The sequence below is a fragment of the Stylophora pistillata genome, chromosome 12 (assembly GCF_964205215.1).
Source record: "Stylophora pistillata chromosome 12, jaStyPist1.2, whole genome shotgun sequence".
Taxonomy (NCBI): Eukaryota; Metazoa; Cnidaria; class Anthozoa; order Scleractinia; family Pocilloporidae; genus Stylophora; species Stylophora pistillata.
Genome location: NC_142530.1, coordinates 15,312,803 through 15,333,418, shown reverse-complemented (window position 1 = coordinate 15,333,418; position 20,616 = coordinate 15,312,803). Strand labels below are relative to the sequence as shown.

The following is a 20,616-nucleotide window of genomic DNA, read 5'->3' as shown; positions in this document are numbered from 1 at the left end:
ATTATGCTATTTCTCCTGTTAAGAGACACATTTTAGGCTCGGAGCCCAAAGTGAAGTTTCACAAATGGAAAACCTTGGCGACCTTAGCCTCCCTACCCCAACTATCTCTTTCATCAGAGCCAAAAAATAAAAAAATAAAATAAAAAAAAGGAAAATAAACAGGAAGACGTTATTCCTTGTGTCTTGCTGATCACGTCTTGCTGATCACGTCTCGCCCTCTCTGTCAGATGCTAACTTTCACCGTATCCTCATGGTTTGAGTGATATTTAGATATGTTTAAGAAAACGTAATTAATTCATTCTGTTTCATTTTCAGGATTTTTTGTTGTCAGATCGAAGTTGTGAAATAGATTTCATTTTCTTAGTTTTAACCAACATGTCTATCACGGAGAGTCTTTTGTATTTGTAAGTCATCTATTTTTAATCATGATTATTTCTATTTAGCTTCCTTCAGCAAACTGTGAACACGTTACTGAAACATCACGTACTATGGATTTTGACCGCGTGCTGAACTGGGGCCTATTCATCGTCGTTCAGCAAACCGTAAACAGATACCGCGGAGACACGGTGGACGGGGACTCTGATTGGTGCGGAAGGTTGAAATGGCGCTTTATACTAATGACGTCATGAAATTTTAGACCCCCCGCGTGACTCAGACAAACAAACTCCACTTCTTTGAGAGCTACAAGGGAAATGGCGAGTAGTACGCCTCATTCCCCTACAGTTCTGACCGAAGAGGACAGTGTTCCTGGCTCCAAATTTGAAAGAGAACCGGAAGAATACACTGTAGACCAGCTAAAATGGTGGTTAAAATGTAGGGGCTTAAAATTAAGCGGTAAACGAGAAGATCTTGAACAGCGAGTGAGAGTGTGTGAGGAGCGGGAATTATTACACCCTTGATCCGGCAATCGATCATGGAAAATGGTTTGCTGCCAAAGTTCTTCGAGAAAATTCTGATGTAAAGACAAATTCTGGATCGATATCCATTCCGTGTATTCCGTCGACTGGCTGGCGTGTTTTTCCGTCTCAAAACATTCCTTCGCTCTTCAACTATGGGCACGTGCATTACTACGCGCTAGAATCAATCCAAAATGTTTCCGATCATCCTGAAGACATCGAAGATGGGCTGGGGCACATGACGGATAAACCTTTGAAAAATGGAAGAAAGTACGTGGTTTCAGGCTTTGTTCACGATATGATGGACACGGTAAACGGCGATCATTATTTAGTGAGGGCTCACGTTTGGCCGTCGATGAGAGCAGAGTTGCCGCACGATGTTGTTGTTGTTTTGTCTGTGAACAGTGGTGCCGTTCTTCATGCCTCTTGTGATCCTTGCAGGGCTTCGTCTTTAGGTCGTTGTAGTCATGTTGTAGCCGTTTTATTTTGTATCCTTGACCATGTTCAGAAACATGGGACAATGTTGAAAACACCTTGCACAAGCCAAGAATGTTCTTGGAATAAAGGAAAGAAGAGAAACAAAAATCCCAGAAGAGTAAGCGATGCGACATATCCAAGCAAGAGGTCCAAGCAAACTTTGTCCGTCATTGAGTTTGATCCGAGGCCTGCCAGATATAGGGAGGTAAACGAGCAGCATATTAATAAATTTTTGAGAAACATTCAAGCTTTGTCTCAAGCTGAAGATACAGGAGTTTCAATGTGGGAAACTCAGCTACAGTTTACCTACAGTGATTACGTACTTGATTGTGAGAGGAAAGAAATGTTGTTAAATCAAGTTAAACTATTGTACAATAATTTAAAGCCGGAAGCTCTTATGGAAATGCCTGCAACACAGGAGCAGAGCAAATCCGAGAGATGGTTCTGTGAACGCTGGTGCAGGCTGACAGCGTCCAGGTGTCTCGGTGCTTTTAAAGTTGGGAAGCTTGTTAGTGAGTCCCAGCCAAATGCTGCCATTGAAGCGAATAAGTTTATTACCAACCAGATTTGGGGCCTTGCATCTGATCATTTTCAGACATACTGGATGCGTTATGGCCTTGAAAGTGAACCAAAAGCTATAGTGAAGTATGCCACCAAGACAAGAGTATCCCCTACAGGATTTTGGGTGAACCCTGAGTTCCCATTTCTTGGTTGTTCTCCAGACGGCCTTGTTGGAAATGACACTGTTGTAGAGATCAAGGCATTGAAAATCTTTAAACAGTACAGTGTAGAGACAGTTACGTGCAAAAACTCCAGTGCCTAAGAAAATTCTCGGTAGGCAATGCTTTAAAGTAGAAGATGGGAAGTGTGTCCTGAAGCGCACCCATGCGTATTATTACCAGTGTCAACACATCCTTCTTGTGACAGGAAGAAAGTACTGTGATTTTATTCTACATGCAGCAAGTGGTCCTGATTCAGTAGAAAGGATTCCAAGAGATGAGCCTCTCATTAAGAAGATTTTGTGTTGTCTGACAGCATTGTGGATGCTTGTTATTGCCCCTGAGTTCTTTGAAATGCATGTCCCTAGGAATCTCTTGCCATTTGTTTTAGATGAGCCTTCAGAGAGCTTGCATTCCTCCAAACAGTTTCCTTTGGAATCACCTGAATGTGGTGTAATACCTGGAGACCCTACCACATGTACTTCTTCTTTTGAGTCTGTAGAACAATTTGCAGCCGCTGAATGCACATCGCCCACTACTATGGATCCTGTAACACCTGCTGCATGTTCACCTGTGTCACCTCCGTCATATCCTGACTTGTGCAGAACCATAGAATCTGAATTGGTTGAAGAGTCTATCCAGCCGAGCTTATACTGCCAAGAAGAAATTGATGCTGCAGAGGCTCTACTCTCAGCCTCCAGTGTTGTTTTCAGTGCTAAAAAATGTGCTTCTGAACAAGACCAGGAGCTGACTGTCTTTCCTTGGGGTGGCCTGACGAGTACTGGGATATCACTTACCAATACTTGTCCCTTGGATAATTGGTTGATGATTTTTCAGGCTCTGACCAAATCACACAAGGTGGAGCTCAGTGACCTTCCAGAGTCAGCTCACATAATAGGGACATCTCTTAAGCTCATAGATGATGGCCTATATGCAGATGCAAAGTTGCTTATCTTGCAGTCTATTCCACAATGGCAGCAACTAAGAGGTACGCATAAACTGTTTTCTTTTTCCTTTTAAAAATTATCATTTAATCAAACACAGACTTCTAGGTCACATTTCAACACAGGTTAGAATTTTAACTTTGGTCAATTCTCTATATTTTCCTTTGTCTCGTAACCTTATTATTCATGGGTTAGGGCTAGGAGAGAAAAGAATTTGAAGGTAAAAAACTTACCTGGATTTTATTTTTACCTCTGACATAAACAATTTGTCATTGAGTATTTTTATAATAGAGCTAACTATTTTCAGTAATAAAAATGTTGGCAAAGATTGGTCAGATAAGAAGAAAAATGTATATTAATAATGATTATGTAATAATAAAAATATTATATTCAATTCAATTTTTGTGTTATATTTTTTATTTTAAAGTTGTTGCTGGTACCCTGGACTTGTATGGCAATGAGAATGACTATTTCTTGATGCTCCTTCGTCCATACCTGACAAGCACCATTACAACAACCTGTTGCCTTACAACTTGTCCGCTGCAAGTACACTCAGTGCAGTCTCTGTCAGTCATCCTTGCACAGCCCTCCAAGCTTACAAGCAGTATTTTTCTGGATGCCCTTGAAGACTGGCAGCAATCACCTGATTCCCAGTGTGGAAGGAACTTTTCTAACAAGCCAGCAGAAGAAATCCCTTTCAATGAGGATGTGACTTTTGATGAACATGGACATGCAGACACCTCATGGCATTGCGCGGGGGTGAGGGTTAGCAGCCGTCGTGTTATGTTGAATTTGAAATAATTTCTTGTTTTTTCAGTTGATTTACTTAGCAGAGGAGGTAATCTTAGATTGTCAAACACGTCACAATCAATGTTTTTGTTTGGGAAATGCTTTACACTGTATGGGGCAACACTGTGGAATGGGGGTCACTACATTTGTACCTTTTATTATAATAATATGTGGTACATGTATGATGGTTTGAGTGAATATAGACAAAAGGGCTCTGGGCTCTGGTCTTCTTCATGTATGTTTCATGAGCCACGGGGATTTTCTTTAAGTTTTTTAATATATTGTAGCTAGGTCCAAGGTAAAGAGAGCATAAATCTGACATTGATTGCTACTCGTATAATTTTGTATTTTATTTTGGAATTCTCTTTAGCCCTGGTTATAGTCAGACTATTGCCCTTACTTTAAAATTTGACGACAAAAGCCTAAGTTTAAAATGAAAAATCTTTGAGAATATTTTAACTTTTCTTGGACTTATAAGCATCTTTACTTTTACAATTCTTTTTCTGGAGTGGGTCCAGTTTAATGAAAGACATAACAAATCATGCTTTAAGGGCCCATGTACACCCAAGTGGCTTTGCACATTTGTGTTGTTGTTTTGAAACACTTTTTTGTCCAATGCAGTGTTTTGATTGGCTGACACATTTGATGGGGTGTTCACTTGTTTTCATGCTTGGCCAAAGTGTGACTCTACACATACTGAAGACAGCAATTTTCAACTACCCGAAAACATTTTTCTGGAGCACAGGGTGTGCAATGCATTTTGGGTGAACATGGGCCTTTAAAAGGACACTTTCTTATAGAAATCATTTTTCTTTGTTGGCTCAGTGTTCGAATCTTGGTTGATGACAGCGACAAAAAATGTACAGTAGTTGGGTAATCGTAATTTGGTTTATTCTCAGTTAAAAGTTAATGTTTTCATGTTTATATCATTGTATTTCTGTCCAGCAAAGTCATTTCAATTTTCCAATGCTTAGACTGAGAAATGGCCATTAGAAACTTTGATATGTTTATATAAAAAAAATTGTCATTGACTTGCATCTTGTGCAGGTGTCAAATTCAAATCAAATACTTATTCCTCCAACATGTACAAATGAAGTTTCTTTGAGTTTTGAAACTTTTTTTAAAAATTAACATCCACATTTTGTGTACAGGTGTAGAAATGTAAATAAGATTTATTTCTCAAAATGTTCTGTTTTATAGAATATAAACATAGCTTGCTGGAAGCAATAGATAATAAAATGAAAATTTACCTTACATCTCAAATTAAATATATTATTATAAGAAGATGACCTGCTATACACATCCATTAGTTAGAGCCTTGTAAACTTAAGTTAAAATATTAAGTCTACTTACAAAGGGTGGCCTGAAAATTGACAAGGCATGCTGCAACTACTACCATTTGAGTTGCAACAGGAGCAAGAGACAAAGGTATTCTTCTGCTGACTAGTTTGAACTGCTTTAAGCGTTCATTGAAACGCTCTACATGAATCCTAGCTTTTGCAATGCTACGTGTTTCCAATTCCTCTGCAGCACTAAGACTTTTTCTACCTTTTAAAAATGATGGGATTTTTAATTGCACTTGGAGAGGATTTAAGAGATCCTGCACAGTGAAACCACGATCTGCTAAAACCAAGTCATATGGTTTAAGGTGCTTCAAAAGGCCACTTTCCTTGAAGATGCGAACATCATCAATATCACCCTCTAACAAATCAGAAACAAAACATGCTCCACCACAGGGGGTTACAGCAATGAGACACTTAAATGTGTTGGTGTGCTTATAGGAAGAGAAAGTGTTTCCTTGCCTAGCAAAATTCCTGGAACATTCCACTCTAAATTCAGTACAATCAACAATACAACGTATGTTCTTCATGGTTTTGAATACCTTAGGGAGGAACCTGCTAAATTGGGTTCTCTCTGGAAACATAAAGTTTTGCATGTCTCTAAAAATTACATACATCAACTGAATGTATGTTGTAAAGATCTTTGCAATGTAGGAAAAGTTAATTTTCCTGTTTGGGGTACTAAGAAGAGCTGCAATAGTATTGAGAGTAAAACCCCTCTTCAGTCTTAGAAGGCAAATGAAAAGTTTTTCTCTTGATGAAAAATCAGCTTTTGGCCCAGTTCTTGCATTCTCCGTTGCTGGGCAATCTTTACTTTTCCAGTAGTTGATTGTCTCCAAAGGGCAAACATCGTCAAGAAAATCATGCAAAACTTCAAACTGGGAAGGCCTGAGGCCGGTGAAGTGTTTCATGAGAGCTACATCTTGCACGATATTTTCGTAGGATAAAGTACTCACTATTTTAGGACCCTGTAACTGCGTTGTAGAGACGTCGTTTTTCGAAATCATAGTTTCGACCTTTGCAGACAACTCGTATTTTGAATATATAGTCTGAGAGCCTTGATCAGAAACCAACTTTCCTGAAGGGTTAACGTAACTGTGTGTATCGATCACGGCACAATCCTCATCAACACATTCTTCATCAATAAAACTGCTTTCGTCGACTGTCGGTTCAACTTCTTGTGACTCCTGATCATGATTATCAGAAACTGTAAGATCGTTAGATAATTGTTCCTCGTAGTTGTCATCGAATAATTTCTGTTTCTTTGACGCTGAATTTTCTCTTTCTTTCGGTGCTTTTCTCTTGGGAGCACGTGCTCGACTTGCTTGCGCTGGTCTTAGATTTGCCTTCAGTGGATCGGGAAATTCGGCTGTTGGACCTTTTTCGCCAGGCCAGTAAAGAGCACAAATATAAGTGTTTCTTGTTATGTTTTTCTCCGTAAAAAATTCACGCGAACAAGCTACTAGCCAACGCTTGCACTTTGCCATGTCTTGCGAAGGTTTTGGGAAAGGAATAAATACTTTCTTCCCCGATTCCTCTAACTCTTTCAGTGATTTTGGCCATTTATCTGTATATCTTGAGTCTGTCTTGCATACACCCCAACAACAGTGTTTGGTACCAACCATGCCGCTTCCTTTTAGAACGCTAAGTCGTTTTTTGACGAAATTTTCCGTCGTTTTGTTTCAATTTTACAACTCTCGCTCACACATTTCCTTTAAGCTGGTCGCAATGTTTGTCTGAGTCTGTGTGGGGGGTCTCATAGGCTATCATGTAACAAAATCTATTTTTAGTAATAGTATAAAGCGCTATTGGATTGATGCCTGTCATCTAAAGTAGTTTTCTTCCGGTCGTTCCGCGATTGGGAGTGATTTGGAGAGAAAATGGCGGAAACGCTAAGCTTTGATGCCGCTCTCGCAGAAGCGCTTTTATTTCTCTCTGAGCTGGGTATGTCGCTTGTATTGCGCCCGGAACAAAAGGAAGCCATTTCTTCTCTTGTTTATGAAAGGGATTTACTGGCAGTTCTTCCGACGGGCTTTGGTAAAAGCCTCATCTTCCAGTTGTTGATCCGCTTGAAGCAAATATTATCGTTGAAAGCTGCGTGTGTGATTGTTGTCTGTCCGCTCAAAAGCATCGTGCAAGATCAGCTGGCGGAAGCGTCTTTAATGGGTTTGACGGCGACGACATCCCTTGCTGGTGCTAGTTTACAAAATTTGTTCAAAAACCCGGCTAGTTCATCAGGATTTGTGGCAAGTAACATACTATTACATTTTAAGTAATCGCTGAATTCTTTAAAAACAGCATTGCGGATTTCAGTGTCTATTTCTGCGGCAAGTTCTTTGTGTTTAAGGATAGTATTAGACACTTCACGTCAGTTTTCGCATGCAATGTTTTTGACCAGGTTTTTCGTTGGTTCGTAACGGGGAACTCTCGTAGTCACAGTTCCTGACGGAATCATATACACAACTTTTACCTGAAGTCCTGTTTGCGGCAAATCATCCACGTTAAGCTTAATCAGCATCACATCCTCCATTTGAGGAGAAGAAACCGGTATAGGACTACTTTCTCCACCAAATGCAAGAGATTTTCTTGATTTGCCAGCTGACTGCGCCGATAGCGTCTTGGCTGGTTGTGAATTTACTCTACCAAGTTTTGATTTTCTCCATGAAGGGCTCGCTTTCTCCGGAGTTGCCAGGGTGCGTTTCGTGCTTTTAGATACGGAGTTTACCGTTGGAGTCGTGCCCACTTGAGTAGTCCAGTGGTCAGTGCGCTGGACTCTGGGTTAAACGGCCCGGGTTCAAGTCCTGGCTGGGGCTTAACGTTGAGTCCTTAAGCAAGACACTTCACTCACATTGTTTCGTCTTCTCGGATAGGACGTAAAGCCGGAGGTCCCGTCTCTTAAAAAGGGTAAGGGGTAAGAGACGTTAATTTCTCACGCACAAGATTACTGTGTGCTGGATGTCCTCCCCTGGGGTGGGTTGGGTGGGAAAACAGCAGGTCCACATCAGCTTATACAGTTGCCAATAAATTCAACCTGCTTGAACAAATAAACATGATGATGATGATGATGATGATGATGATGATGACAACTGGCCAAGACTGCGAATTTTTCGACCACACGGGTTGCAAACGCGATCAGAATATGTTGCAGGATCGTGCAACAATACTAATCCGACTACAAACTTCTGCTAAAACAACTCCAAGGCTTGTCCTTCCTCTACGGTAGGTTTTCCGAGGACCAGTACACTTGTTTGCTAGGAATATTTCCAAATTTCACTTTAAAAGAGCTTTTGCAAATCGTACAGCTGTCGTTAGGACGTTTTTCCGACATAACCTCACTCACATACTCGCTCGCTCGATCAATTCTGTTTCGCACGAAGTTGACAAATACACGTGTGTCAATGTGTAAATTAGTATGAAGTAAATTTTTGGCTTCCACCCGGTAAAAGCAAAAATCGATGTTCATTGGCAGCTTGCATATTTCTGGAAAGGCGGTCAAGCGCTGCTAATTAGGGGGCGTTTTGCGAAATCACAGGCTTTGCGGGCAGGTGTATTTTTTCCTTCCCCTCGCTCTCCCCCGTTGCCCATTTTTCCACTTAACACCTATTCCCTCGGCAAATATTTCCACGCCCCAATCCTCCACAATTACCAAATCTAAGATGGTGGCCTAAAACGAAAATGTGCACTCGTGCGCCCAAAATACGCCGGCACTGCGGGCTATTATAAACCTGACTTTTTGAGTGTTAGGTCTTCCTTACAGCTATAGAAGGGCTATAAATGCTTTTAAACTCTCTACGGTGGCCAATTTACATCTTATCAATCTAGTTGATAAAACCAATTGACCTCTTTACACCCACATATGTATCACCACACTGAGTTTCTTAGGAAAATTACCCCCTTCATTCCTTTATCTTATCTACCCTTCCGCACCCAGGATAAAAGATGTTTTTTTGGTCTATCAAACTTCAATGTTTTGACAGGCGATTTAGCCAAACTACTGGGAAAAAAGGAAAACTTCGCAAGATTTGATCTTTACAACGCAGCATGCACAACTTCACGTACAATGCCATCACCTGAATTACAGTCAGTTATAGGTGCGTAGGTACTAGAAGTTGGAATCACCTGAAACCACCTGAAACCATCTGAAACCACCGATGAAACCACCTGAAACCATCTGAAACCCCCAAGGAAATCATCTGAAATTACCTGAAAATATCTCGAAACAATTTAAAACAACATGAAAGCAGCTAAAAAATTATGGGTAACATGAGAAAATAAGTGTCAACAATCAAGTTTATCCACAGACAGCCCAGCTTACAGATATCGTGTATAATGCCCTACAGTACAGAATAGGCACCACAAACAGGTCTTCAAGGAAACATTCCATTGTTCTTATTGAAAACACTAAATTAGCTCTATGAATGGCTGGGAGTTGCACGGGAATATGCGAATTCATTTCTTGACAAAGCACTTGCGTGACAGTAACAATATGTGATCGCGAATGCAAAGAAGAAACTGTTTTAAATCGAAAGAAATACGTGAAGTTTTTTCAACGGGACCATGCAAATTATATATGAAAAAGCCCAGGAAGGTCTGAAGATTTTCAAACTTCCTAAGGAAATTTTGAACATTGTGTTACTCTTTAATCAGAGACGAATTTATTGTGTGACCTAGAATTTCACTGACTTTGTTTTTGCAAAAGTGAAGTATATGTGGATTTTTTACATGGTATTTTACTGCAAATGACAGAATATAGCTGATGAATGGTGGCTTTAACTTCTACTGCCTAAGTAAATTGACTAGATAGTTGAGATTTTGAGAAAAAAAAAAGCCTAAAGCCCAGTTTGTGGTGCCTATTCTGTACTGTAGGGCATTATATAGGATATCCGTAAGCCGGGCTCCCTGTGGATAAACTCAATTGTTAACACTTATTTTCTCATGTTACCCATAATTTTTTAGCTGCTTTCATGTTGTTTTAAATTGTTTCGAGATGTTTTCAGGTAATTTCAGATGGTTTTACTTGGGGGTTTCAGATGGTTTCAGGTGGTTTCATCGGGGGTTTCAGATGGTTTCAGATGATTCCAACTTTTATTAACTACGGTTATAGGTGGCAAAACATCTCACCTTGCCATATATCCTATATAATGCAAAAGAGAGTGATCTCCATCATTTGTCCTTATGCGTCATATTTCGAATGTTTGGCCAGGTTCGACTTAGTAACCTTGCACGCGAGACACGTGGCTCTGTGTAGCAAGCTTTTCGAGTCTATCACGTCATGCGTGGATCACAAACTCGTGCCTGTCTTACCTCCTAAGAGAGAACACAGATATAATCTAAGACAGTCCAGGGCTTATGCCATGCCCCGTACACGTACAAATCGTTTTAAGAACACTTTTATTCCAAGTGTGTGTACATGAAATTTTTTTTTTAGACTAGTTTGTACATATTCATATATAGAGAGTTTTTTGCATTTGTGGTTTTATTATAATTTCAATTGTATTTATTCCTAGTTCTAAGTAATTGTAACGCAATTCAGTCTATGGACTGCCATGTTCGATATTCTAATAAACTATCTATTTATCTATCTATGAACACTAAATGACTCGCAAACCTGTTATGACCTGTACGGACTAAATTTTTAGTCGATTTTGCTCAATTTTTACTACGGTTTGCTTAATATTTTACTCTTTTGCACTCTTAATTAGTCCTACACTCCTTTGAATGGTTTTTGTTTCGGGAATACATTTGCATTTTTTTTTTTTTAGGTCTTGTACCTCTAGCAAGTAGGATCTCACGGGACCCAGAAAATACTATCGGCTAGAGGTACAGCTTGCATATTTAGTCGACTTTGCCCAATTTTTATTACGGCTTGCTTTGCATTTCACTTTGTGGTATTCCATCTTAGTCTTACACTACACTGGAATCACTTTTTTCAAGGACATCTTCTTGTCCCCCGGTTGTGTACCTCTAGTCTGTCCAATCATGGGTGGCGTAGCAAATACTACAAGCTAGAGCTTACATGTTTGGTGAATTCAGCTCATTTTATTCCATTTTTGACTCATGAATAACCTTACTATACATTCTATGTTGTTAGTCATAGACAGCTGTTGAGTCCATAGGTATATTCCTGTGCCTTGCAATCTTTTTCATCTGGCTAGTAGGATCTTGGATTACTCAGATCTTAGATTACTTAGAGAATACTACCAGCCAGAGGTGCTACCTACCTATGTGAAGTAAGCGTGAAATCATGACAATATTATGTTTCAAATGAATTTAAGGCAAACAAATTTTAAACTAGTCTGATCTGTATGTTCTTTGGTCGTGTTTTAGATGAATTTAACTTGAAACTCATTTCAGACTTGAGCATGTCAACCAGATATACTGAAGTTTGTCGTGTATTATTCTGCCTAAGTATGTGTGGAATTTTTCAGAATGGAATAGTCCCTATTTTCATGATAGTTGTGTTTGATTAGAAGTATTGATAACAAGGCCAAACATTGTTTGAAATACTAAGCTAGCTATAGGTATAGTGAGAGGATAATATGATTTTAATTCACCAAAATTACATTTTTCATTTGAATTTTCATTGCTATGTAACAGCTTGTATGACTGTGCAAAAACCTCCAGGTAAGTTATTCTTGATAATATAAAATGTACTTTTACTTTAGAATTTATACAGTTAAATAAATGAAGCTAGCCTGTGTCTGTCCTAATAATTATGTTTTTCATTTTAAATTGATTGCCATTTAAAATGGAATAAAGCATTCTTATTTGAACAGCAACCAGTAATCCTTTACTTATTGCCCAATACTGCCCACTCCCAAAGGGTGAACCTTGAAATGTGCTTTAGACTAAGCTGATTCCCCATATACAGTCAGATTTGATGCTTATAGTTTGTGAGCTGTGCTATCAAATAAGTGGTGGTAGATCCACACAGAAGGTCTCAGGTATCTCCTCTGAAACCCCATCTCCCCATCACCTTCCATGCCTAATTTCGATTGTAGAGAAGTTAAATGTTAAGCAAGCCATGGTAAAAATTGAGCCAAGTCAACTAACTATACAAGCTGTACCTCTAGCTGATAGTATTTTCTAGGCCCTTAAGATCCTACCAGCGAGAGGTACAAGACTTGAAAAAATAAAATAAAATAGATAAAAATTGAATGTAAGGGTATTCTTGAAAAAAGTGATTCCAATTGAGTGCAAGACTCTCCTCGTTCATGTTAAAACAACACCCTGAGAAATAATAATAGTAATAGTAATGATAATAATAAAACAAAGCTGTGGTTTTCGGAATTTTGATGATACAGACCAAAAAGCGGGAGTTAGATGTAAATTTCCCATCAGCACAGGTAATGAAATCAGTTGCCCCAGAATTTTATTACTGATTTTGGAAGTCCAGTGATGGCTTTCACTGCCCATATAGGAATAATGATCAGAAGTGGTTGCTCATTGAAGATATTGGGCCTTTAAATACCCTTATTTTTGGACTTGGTCAAAACCAGAAAAAGTTGTCTTTATACTCAAGGGAGATATAAGGGTAGAAATGAAATGAGAAAGTTAAAACAGTTCAAAGTTCTTGAAGCCTGATAGATGTAGAACACAACCCAGTTGATTGAATTTGCAGATGACTTCGGTTTGTCACAGCAGCAAGGCAAAGTTAGCTAATAATTATGCAAAAAATGCAGGAAAATTGGTTTTCCCAGGGAGACCCTTTATCTCCCAGGGAATTAAATATTTTGATCTTTAATTTTCACATATTTGTTAATTCATGATGGTTAGCATTTGTGCCAGGTTCTGCCTGGTTTTCTCGTGGACATGCTCTTAAACAAATATTTACCCAAGAGGTGGGAGAAAGGAGGCAGGTTTTGTTTCAAAATGCCTTGCACTGGAGAAAATTCAGGGACCCTCAGTAAGAAAAGAAGTCACTTTAAGTTGTGTTAATAAGTAAAAAAGGCCACTACACATTAACATGGGCTAAACCATCTCTTTATGGTTAGAAATTAATTTGATTTGGTCAACATGATCAGACTCTTGGGGATTGTTTTCTTAATTCATCATAGGTGAGCAAATCTCTGATAAAGGCCAACATAATTTGTGCAACAAATTTGAACAAGGCTTCCCACTTTTATAGAATGCTATCCCTCTTAGAAGGGCATTTTCTTAACTTTGATTCTCTCCTCCAGTGTAGCAGTGGGGAAATAAGAACTTCAGTTGGGTCCCCCCCCCCCCTTGCACAGGGTCTGCCTCCAGGGATAGCCAAGGATAGGTGCATAACTTTATTTTCCAGTTCACTATGTAAACTATATATCAATTATTTTAATAGGCCAATTAAATGCAACAGTAAATACAGAAAATGCAGAGACGACAAAAAGTAGTTCAATTAGGCATCACTTTTACTGGAAAGATGCCCAGGAAAGCAAGGGAGTGCATCTGGAATTTGATGGGATTCCCTTCATCATCCTTGGCCATAACCTTTTGGAGTGCCAAAATGGTCCAGATAGGAACAGGGCACTAAAAGAAAAACAGTCAACAAGCAAGAAGGTAAAATGGCATAGACCCGCTATGTTTTGTTCCACAATGTGTACTTGTATCAGTGTCAGTATAGGAGAATTAATGAAAATAAACCACTGGTTTATAGAGGAAGAATATGATGTCATAAGCCTCCATAACAATAATTATCATTATGATATCTTATATAGTACCGAGAACTTACTATTGTCATCGTCATTATCACTATTTTCATTAACTTAACATGGAGCACTAACTCACACTGTTACACTAATGAAAGCTCTATACTAACAGGGACACCAGGGTCAACACGATTACTGTTCCGACAAGAGATGGTTCGCAGTCCAAAATACCAAGAAATGTACCATACCATCATTCAACTTGCTATAATTCACAGGCTTTCCTCAAGTTTTTGGATTAAAATATTTTGACCTTAATCTTAAAGTTTTTCTTTTTATTCAATATGTAGAGTGACCTGCCTTCCCTGAGAAGAACTATATCAACAGCTGACAGACACAGTGGCAAAGTGATTACACATGCTTGTCTCACAAGCACAGAGAACAATGAAATCAACAAACATCACCTCGGTAAAATTGCAGCTCTTTCACATTTACAAGTTTTTGTCAACATTACGTGATTGGGGTTAAAGCCAAATTACAGAACTGATATGTTTTCACTTTAAGAAAAGCTTTATGTAATGTTCCTCTATTAAACATTGTTTTGACAGGAAAAATATCTTGGTAAAGGTAAATGTTGAGGTTCAAGTCAAAGGATAGGATAATTTTTTTTATTACTTATGTACACAACATGTTGCTACTGTCGCACTTCTTGTCATCTCCTTCATGAGAGCTACTACTGACTGAGGAAAAATATCATTTCCCTGTGGAAAAACTTGTGAAAGCTTGATCTGCAAATGATTAACATTGACACTCAAATCTTCAACTGCAACAACGGGAGACCCTAAAAGCTGGAACAGCGGAATGGCGGAAAATGACTCCAAATCTTAAAGCATGGAACGGCGGAAAATGACCCCAAATCCTAAAACATGGAACGGCCGAAAATGACCCCAAATCCTAAAACACTGAATGGTGGAAAATAAACCCAAATTCTAAAACACAGAACAGCGGGAAATGACCCCAAATTATAAAACACGGAACGGATGTCCGGCACGTTGCACAAATTTTGTACAAAGACACTCAAGCGCTTGGCTCACTTATCCCCACGACAACAACGCGCGTGACTAAAAATTAAGTGTTATTAAAATTTTTTTCTTTTACTGAGTGGTATGACTAATAATGAACCATAATACACGAAAGGTAGCTGCGTTTTCGTGTTGCAAACCTGTTTAGTCACCTTTTGTTATGCTAAATTGCCATGAGTTTTAGTCGCGGCTAAAAAGTCGCACAGCATGTGGAAACTAACTTGACATACCACATGGTAACAAACAATTGTAAGATACGTTTCCTGGTCACGTCTGCATTAATTTAATGAAACAATATATCATATGCTTGCAAGCGTGAGAACATCACAAGAATGTTTTCAGGCTTCTCAAAATATAATGACATTCAGCCCCAGCTCCAAACTTAGACTAGCGTGAGAGCACGCCCTCGTTACGAGTGCTTCAATTTCTTTGTCTACGAACAAGTTTTGGGCCTTGAGCAACACTAGGTGAAAGAAAGGTTTGCATGGGGGTCATGTGGGAATTTCATATAGCGTGAAAAGACAAAAGAAAGTTAGCAGAAGAAGACTGTCAAAAAGAATTTAAAGAATTTCTTCGCGACCATGTGTCCAAAACACCACCATCATACTATCAAATTTAAGACTTACACATCAGCGGAAGAAGTAAACTTTCTGGATATAAAAGAGGTTATTTCACCAGTTCTTTTAGCAGATTTCTTCTGTTCCTCAACAAATTCCAAATCGTCAACACTATGGTGTTTAAACTATGGCGTTCCATTTCCGCCAAAATTCAATGTTCTATTTTACATCGTACTTTCCACAATATTTTTTACATTTTGCGTTTGTCATTCGAGTTTGCACTGACGATTCAACTTTTTTGCATTCAACATTCAACTTTTGTTTATGCAACATTTAAGTTATCGCTTTCGACATTCAACTTTTTAGAGGCAACAGTGTAGTATTCGAATTCGACCCTCAAGTTCAGTGGAATCCACATTCATGTTTTCGCATCCAACATTTAGCATTTGTCCTTTAAGTTTTGGCTTCCGAACTCCGACTTTGGGCATTGTACTTGCAAGTTTTCGGGTTCGATATTCGACTTTCCGAATTGGACTTTTACCCGCTGGTCAGTGACTGAAGGAGATCGTTGGCGCAATCGCCCTGAGCCACCCCTGAATTCCCAGTTGAGTGGAGGAGAAAATTTTAATTTGCAAATCTAATCACAACTGTTTGGTGCAACAACTACCTCAAGGTATTCCCAGAAAGTGAAATAAAAAATTTTTGTAACTACCGGTGGGCAATACATGATAAGTATTTGCAGGATCAAACAATGCTTTTTTATAGCATCAATCCAGGACTAATTATTATCATTATTTCAGTTATACAAAATTATCCTTCTAGTGGTTCATTTTCTCATTAAAGTAAAAAATCCATGTTACTATTTACCTGATACACTCAACCCAAATGTTAACATTCTCCTCTCAACTGTCCTGACACTCACCCAAGAATTTTATTGATGTCACATACTTTAAACCCTTGTTGAAGTAAAAAATGAAGCTGTTCCCTCGCTGATTTCGTGGGAAGGTCTCCCTCGTGCCCCTCTATTATGCAGTGGAGCTTGATATGCACAGTTAATTTGTTTTTTTTTTTTATCGATTTCCACCAACATCCTGTAAGCATGTCCAATCAATTCTGAGACTAGTTCATCTACGTCAAGACTACTCTTTGCAGAAAATCCAACTTGAAAACTATTGGTTGGAAATCTAAACAAGTATTTCCAGATCCCCTAAATCTGTCTATAGCACTGATTATATCCAAGACAGCTGAATTCAAATACACCTTGTCATCAGACATTTGCTGGATCAAATTTTTGAAGATGATACAAATTGATTCAAAATTTAACAGCACTTGTGAATGATAATACAATTTCCGGAAAATGTAATCTAAATTTGCTGAAGAGATGCAAACAAGTCACAAGCGCCCTACTAAAGAACTCGGCCATCTTTCACCTGTTGGCGAAGTCTGATCTGGTGGGGAGTGGATAAAAGTTTCCCGAGTCCGCTCAACTGGGAATTCTCTCGTCCCTATCGTCCACCTTTTGAGCAGGAGTGGCTCAGGGGGATCGCGCCCCCGATCTCCTTAAGTCACTGACCAGCGGGTAAAAGTCCAATTCGAAAAGTTGAATATCTAATGCGAAAACTTGCTAGAATAATGCTTAAAGTCAGAGGTCGGAGGCCAAAACTTAAAGCACAAATGCTAAATGTTGGATGCGAAAACATGAATGCAGATTCCACTGAACTTGAGGGTCGAATTCGAAAACTACACTGTTGCCTCTAAAAAGTTGAATGTTAAAGTGATAACTTAAATGTTGCATAAACAAAAGTTGAATGTTGAATGCAAAGAAGTTGAATTGCCAGTGCAAACTCGAATGACAAATGCAAAATGTAAAAAATATTGTGGAAAGTACGATGTAAAATAAAACATTGAATTTTGGCGGAAATGGAACGCCATATTAAACTGCCCTCCCTGAGAGGGAAGCGTAATTCTTTGTCTTTTAGTCACACGCGTTGTCGTCGTGAGGATGAATGAGCCAAACGCTTGAGTGTCTCTGTACAAAATTCGTGCAACATGCCCTGACATCCGTTCCGTGCTTTAGAATTTGGGGTCATTTTCCGCCGTTCTGTGTTTTAGAATTTGGGGTTATTTTCCACTGTTCCGTGTTTTAGGATTTGGGGTCATTTTCAGCCGTTCCGTGTTTTAGGATTTGGGGTCATTTTCTGCCGTTCTGTGTTTAAGGATTTGGGTCATTTTCTGCCATTCCGTGGTTTAGGATTTGGGGTCATTTTCCGCCATTCCACCGTTCCCTCTTTCCAGCTTTTAGGGTTGCCTAACAAATATGTGTAGCATACGCTCTCATATTGCCGATGTGTATCCAGCAGACGGAAATGTGCTTCTAACTCTAATCTATTCACTGAAATAACAGTTATAGAAGATAGAATAAATAATCGAATTGAATCCGATTGAAATAAGATGAACTGCAATCCACTTGTAATCCAGCACTAATTTCCTCTTCCCCTATTTGACTTTATAAATCTTGGTATAAGTTGGTAATTAGGACAACATGACGATACAAGTAAAGGAACACTATCATTGTATGTGACACATTTTGTGCACATGTCACGAACAGTCATGCTTCATGATTGTTATGTAACATTTATTCACGAGTTCTGTTTTGTTTGTACAGCTCGTATATGATTTCATCTTGATTTTCCGGTCTTATATTATGATCAAATTACGACACATGTTATTTGAGTGAGAGGTTTTTTCGGTAAATCAATAAACGAATACACAAAAATTTACGACCGTAGTTACGTGTTAATAACATGGCGCTCAACGTGGGGCAGTAAATCTCGACCAATTCAAGATGACAGATGATGCCCTTCCACAATTACGAGCGAAGCGCGCGGCAAATTAAGGAGTCGTCACGAAACTCATTGAAGAATCTGACGCGTTTTTGGACAATGATGTTGAGCAAATGGATTTGAATACGCGAAACCAACTATTGAGAATAATGCACTTATCAATTCAAAACCCCGGGCCAAGGTGGGGATTTGATTTGACATCGTTACAAATCTTAAGAGACCCCCACTCTACTGGGGGCATATTGACTGGTAAAACCCCCACCTTGGTGGGGAAACGAATGTTGTTCCCTGACTGACTATAACCATTTAGTTCAAATTTTCTACTTCTTTAGCGTACAAATTTAGCTCAAGTAAAAGCCAAATATGATAAACTGCTGTATATCCAACCCTATCTTCACCTTTTATTTTATATCATGTAAGAACCTGTGTAGCAAGACAAAACGTGGGGAAATTGATGTTATATCAAAATAGACAACTTAAAATAGTTCCTAGGGGCCATATTTTATATTTTGGACCCTAAAGAATGAAGAAATCTAGCACTTAAGAAGCCACATGGTTTTAATAAACTCTAGAGGAGGAAAAGCGTGTATCTGCATTGTGTGAGAAGTTTTGATTAAAAAACAACATTTTCCGGCCAATGAACCACGAAAGCTCAAGGCAAAATACCAAAGGATTAATCTAAATGATGAAATAAAAGGAAAAATAATCATGAAACTTGCCTTTCAAATCCGGGATGCCTGAACAAATCTGCAAAGCGCAGCTCATCGAAATCCAGCGAGCGACTCCAGGGACTACGTGAAGAAATTACCGTGATAAGACTAGGCAGGAGTCCAATCCCCACCTCTCCCCGGCCTCCATGGATGTGTTAAGTAAAGCAAATCGTGAGAAATCCCCCACCCCCACGGGCGAACCGTGCCTTCAAATACCATAAAAAATCCCCCACCTCCCCCCTTGGCCCGGGATGGGGGGGGGGGGAAGGTTCGGGATTTCATTTGAGAAGTGCATAAAAGGGGTGCTGGAAGAAAAGCTACAACTCATCAGCGAGCTCGACGAGAAAATAATAACCGATTGCGAAGTAGACGACAAACATTTCAACAACCACCCGCCCTTTGCCCCGAAAATGGGGAGAGTTGAAGAGACTGACCCCCGCTACGCGGACTACCTCATGGAGTACCGCGGACTACCCTGCGGACTACCCTGCGGACTACCCTGCGGACTACCCTGCGGACTACCCCCACGGCCTACCCTAAAAAATCAACCAAATTTACTTTTAATCAACCAAATTTACTTCTACTGGGGAGGAGACACATGTACCGTTGCACTTATGTCCTCTTGTTGTAGATATGTCCTCTGACGTAATGTGATACAATGGCCAATCACATCCTGTGATCTATGGAGCGACACGCGGCTTGGGACTGGTTAAGAGATTCCGTTGCAGTTATGTCTTCAAGCAAAAGTGCTCATTCAAGGGGGTCGGGATAGGTAGAAAATTTGACACGTATGAGCGACTTTCAACTGATCTCAGGAAAACACGCTGTTCGCAATCTCACACATTACTTTCCTTGAAGTTCTCTCACTCCTTCGTTAACGCCGTGTGATCGCATCGTTCTTCTAATCTAAACGTCCTAAACGTGGAAGAGCAACTTGCCACGTAAATAACAAAGCGACTTTTGACCAAAGGATGCGTTATTGTTCACGCTTCATTTGCAGTCTTGCTTTATTTACAGACGTCATTGTTCGACTTGCGACTTCAGTGACAACATTTTACCCATATCACAATTGTTTTATTTTCTTGAATAGTTGAAGATCGTAGATTATGGTTCGTCGGCATAAAATTATATATTTTTGACGCTTCGCTGATCTGCCGAAGGTGAGATCGACTGAGAGGTCAAAGTTGTGACAATTTGTCTGAGTCACGAAGTCTTCCTTCAATCACAGAAGTTTGGCCTTCAGTTGATTATTTCGAATATCGTAGGTTTTGCTGTATGGCAAAAATCTGAGGTAGTAGATTGTGAAATTTGAAATAATAGATTGTGATGTGATTTTATTACGGTTCCGCTGATTTTAGCTGTACTTCCTTTAGTTCTGTCTCTAAATTTCATTACGGTCCGGTTCCGCTGTTTTAAGCTGATCTTTTTTTAGTACTGTTTCTAAATTATTGTCGGATTTGTTGTACTTTTGGGTGGATTTGTCATAATTTACCACGTTTACGACAAATTCACATAATGATCAAATCGAAAATCGGGTAAAGATGGCTATGGCAAGTCATTAGGATATATTCCACCTTAAGGACCTTAAGGATGAATTTCACAGAATTTACCCTGTTTTTCGAGAATTCGCTGATC

General features: G+C 39.3%; 2 protein-coding genes and 1 pseudogene across 5 annotated transcripts; 2 read left to right on the top strand and 1 right to left on the bottom strand.

Moving 5' to 3' along the window:
* Positions 1-164: 164 nt before the first annotated feature.
* LOC148718966 (uncharacterized) lies at positions 165-5,079 on the top strand (annotated as a pseudogene). Its single transcript, XR_015993873.1, has 3 exons — positions 165-286; positions 444-3,080; positions 3,464-5,079. The product of XR_015993873.1 is annotated as an uncharacterized LOC148718966 (transcript).
* Positions 4,155-6,940, bottom strand: LOC148718965 (uncharacterized). Its single transcript, XM_088740681.1, has one exon. It carries the CDS (start codon positions 6,788-6,790, stop codon positions 5,171-5,173), a length of 1,620 nt encoding a protein of 539 aa, XP_088596807.1. The 5' UTR covers positions 6,791-6,940; the 3' UTR covers positions 4,155-5,170.
* Positions 6,941-6,973: 33 nt separating this feature from the next.
* Positions 6,974-14,946, top strand: LOC111347318 (ATP-dependent DNA helicase Q1-like). 3 transcript variants are annotated; one of them, XM_088740689.1, is made up of 5 exons: positions 7,017-8,384; positions 10,928-11,789; positions 13,486-13,703; positions 14,140-14,257; positions 14,398-14,946. In XM_088740689.1, exons 2-5 carry the CDS (start codon positions 11,705-11,707, stop codon positions 14,412-14,414), a joined length of 438 nt encoding a protein of 145 aa, XP_088596815.1. In that variant the 5' UTR covers positions 7,017-8,384; positions 10,928-11,704; the 3' UTR covers positions 14,415-14,946. The 3 variants fall into 3 exon arrangements, with proteins under 3 accessions (XP_088596816.1, XP_088596815.1, XP_088596814.1); XM_088740688.1 differs by having other exon boundaries at positions 7,019-8,384; positions 14,140-14,946; XM_088740690.1 differs by lacking the exons at positions 10,928-11,789; positions 14,140-14,257; positions 14,398-14,946 and having other exon boundaries at positions 6,974-7,411; positions 13,486-14,126.
* Positions 14,947-20,616: the final 5,670 nt, after the last annotated feature.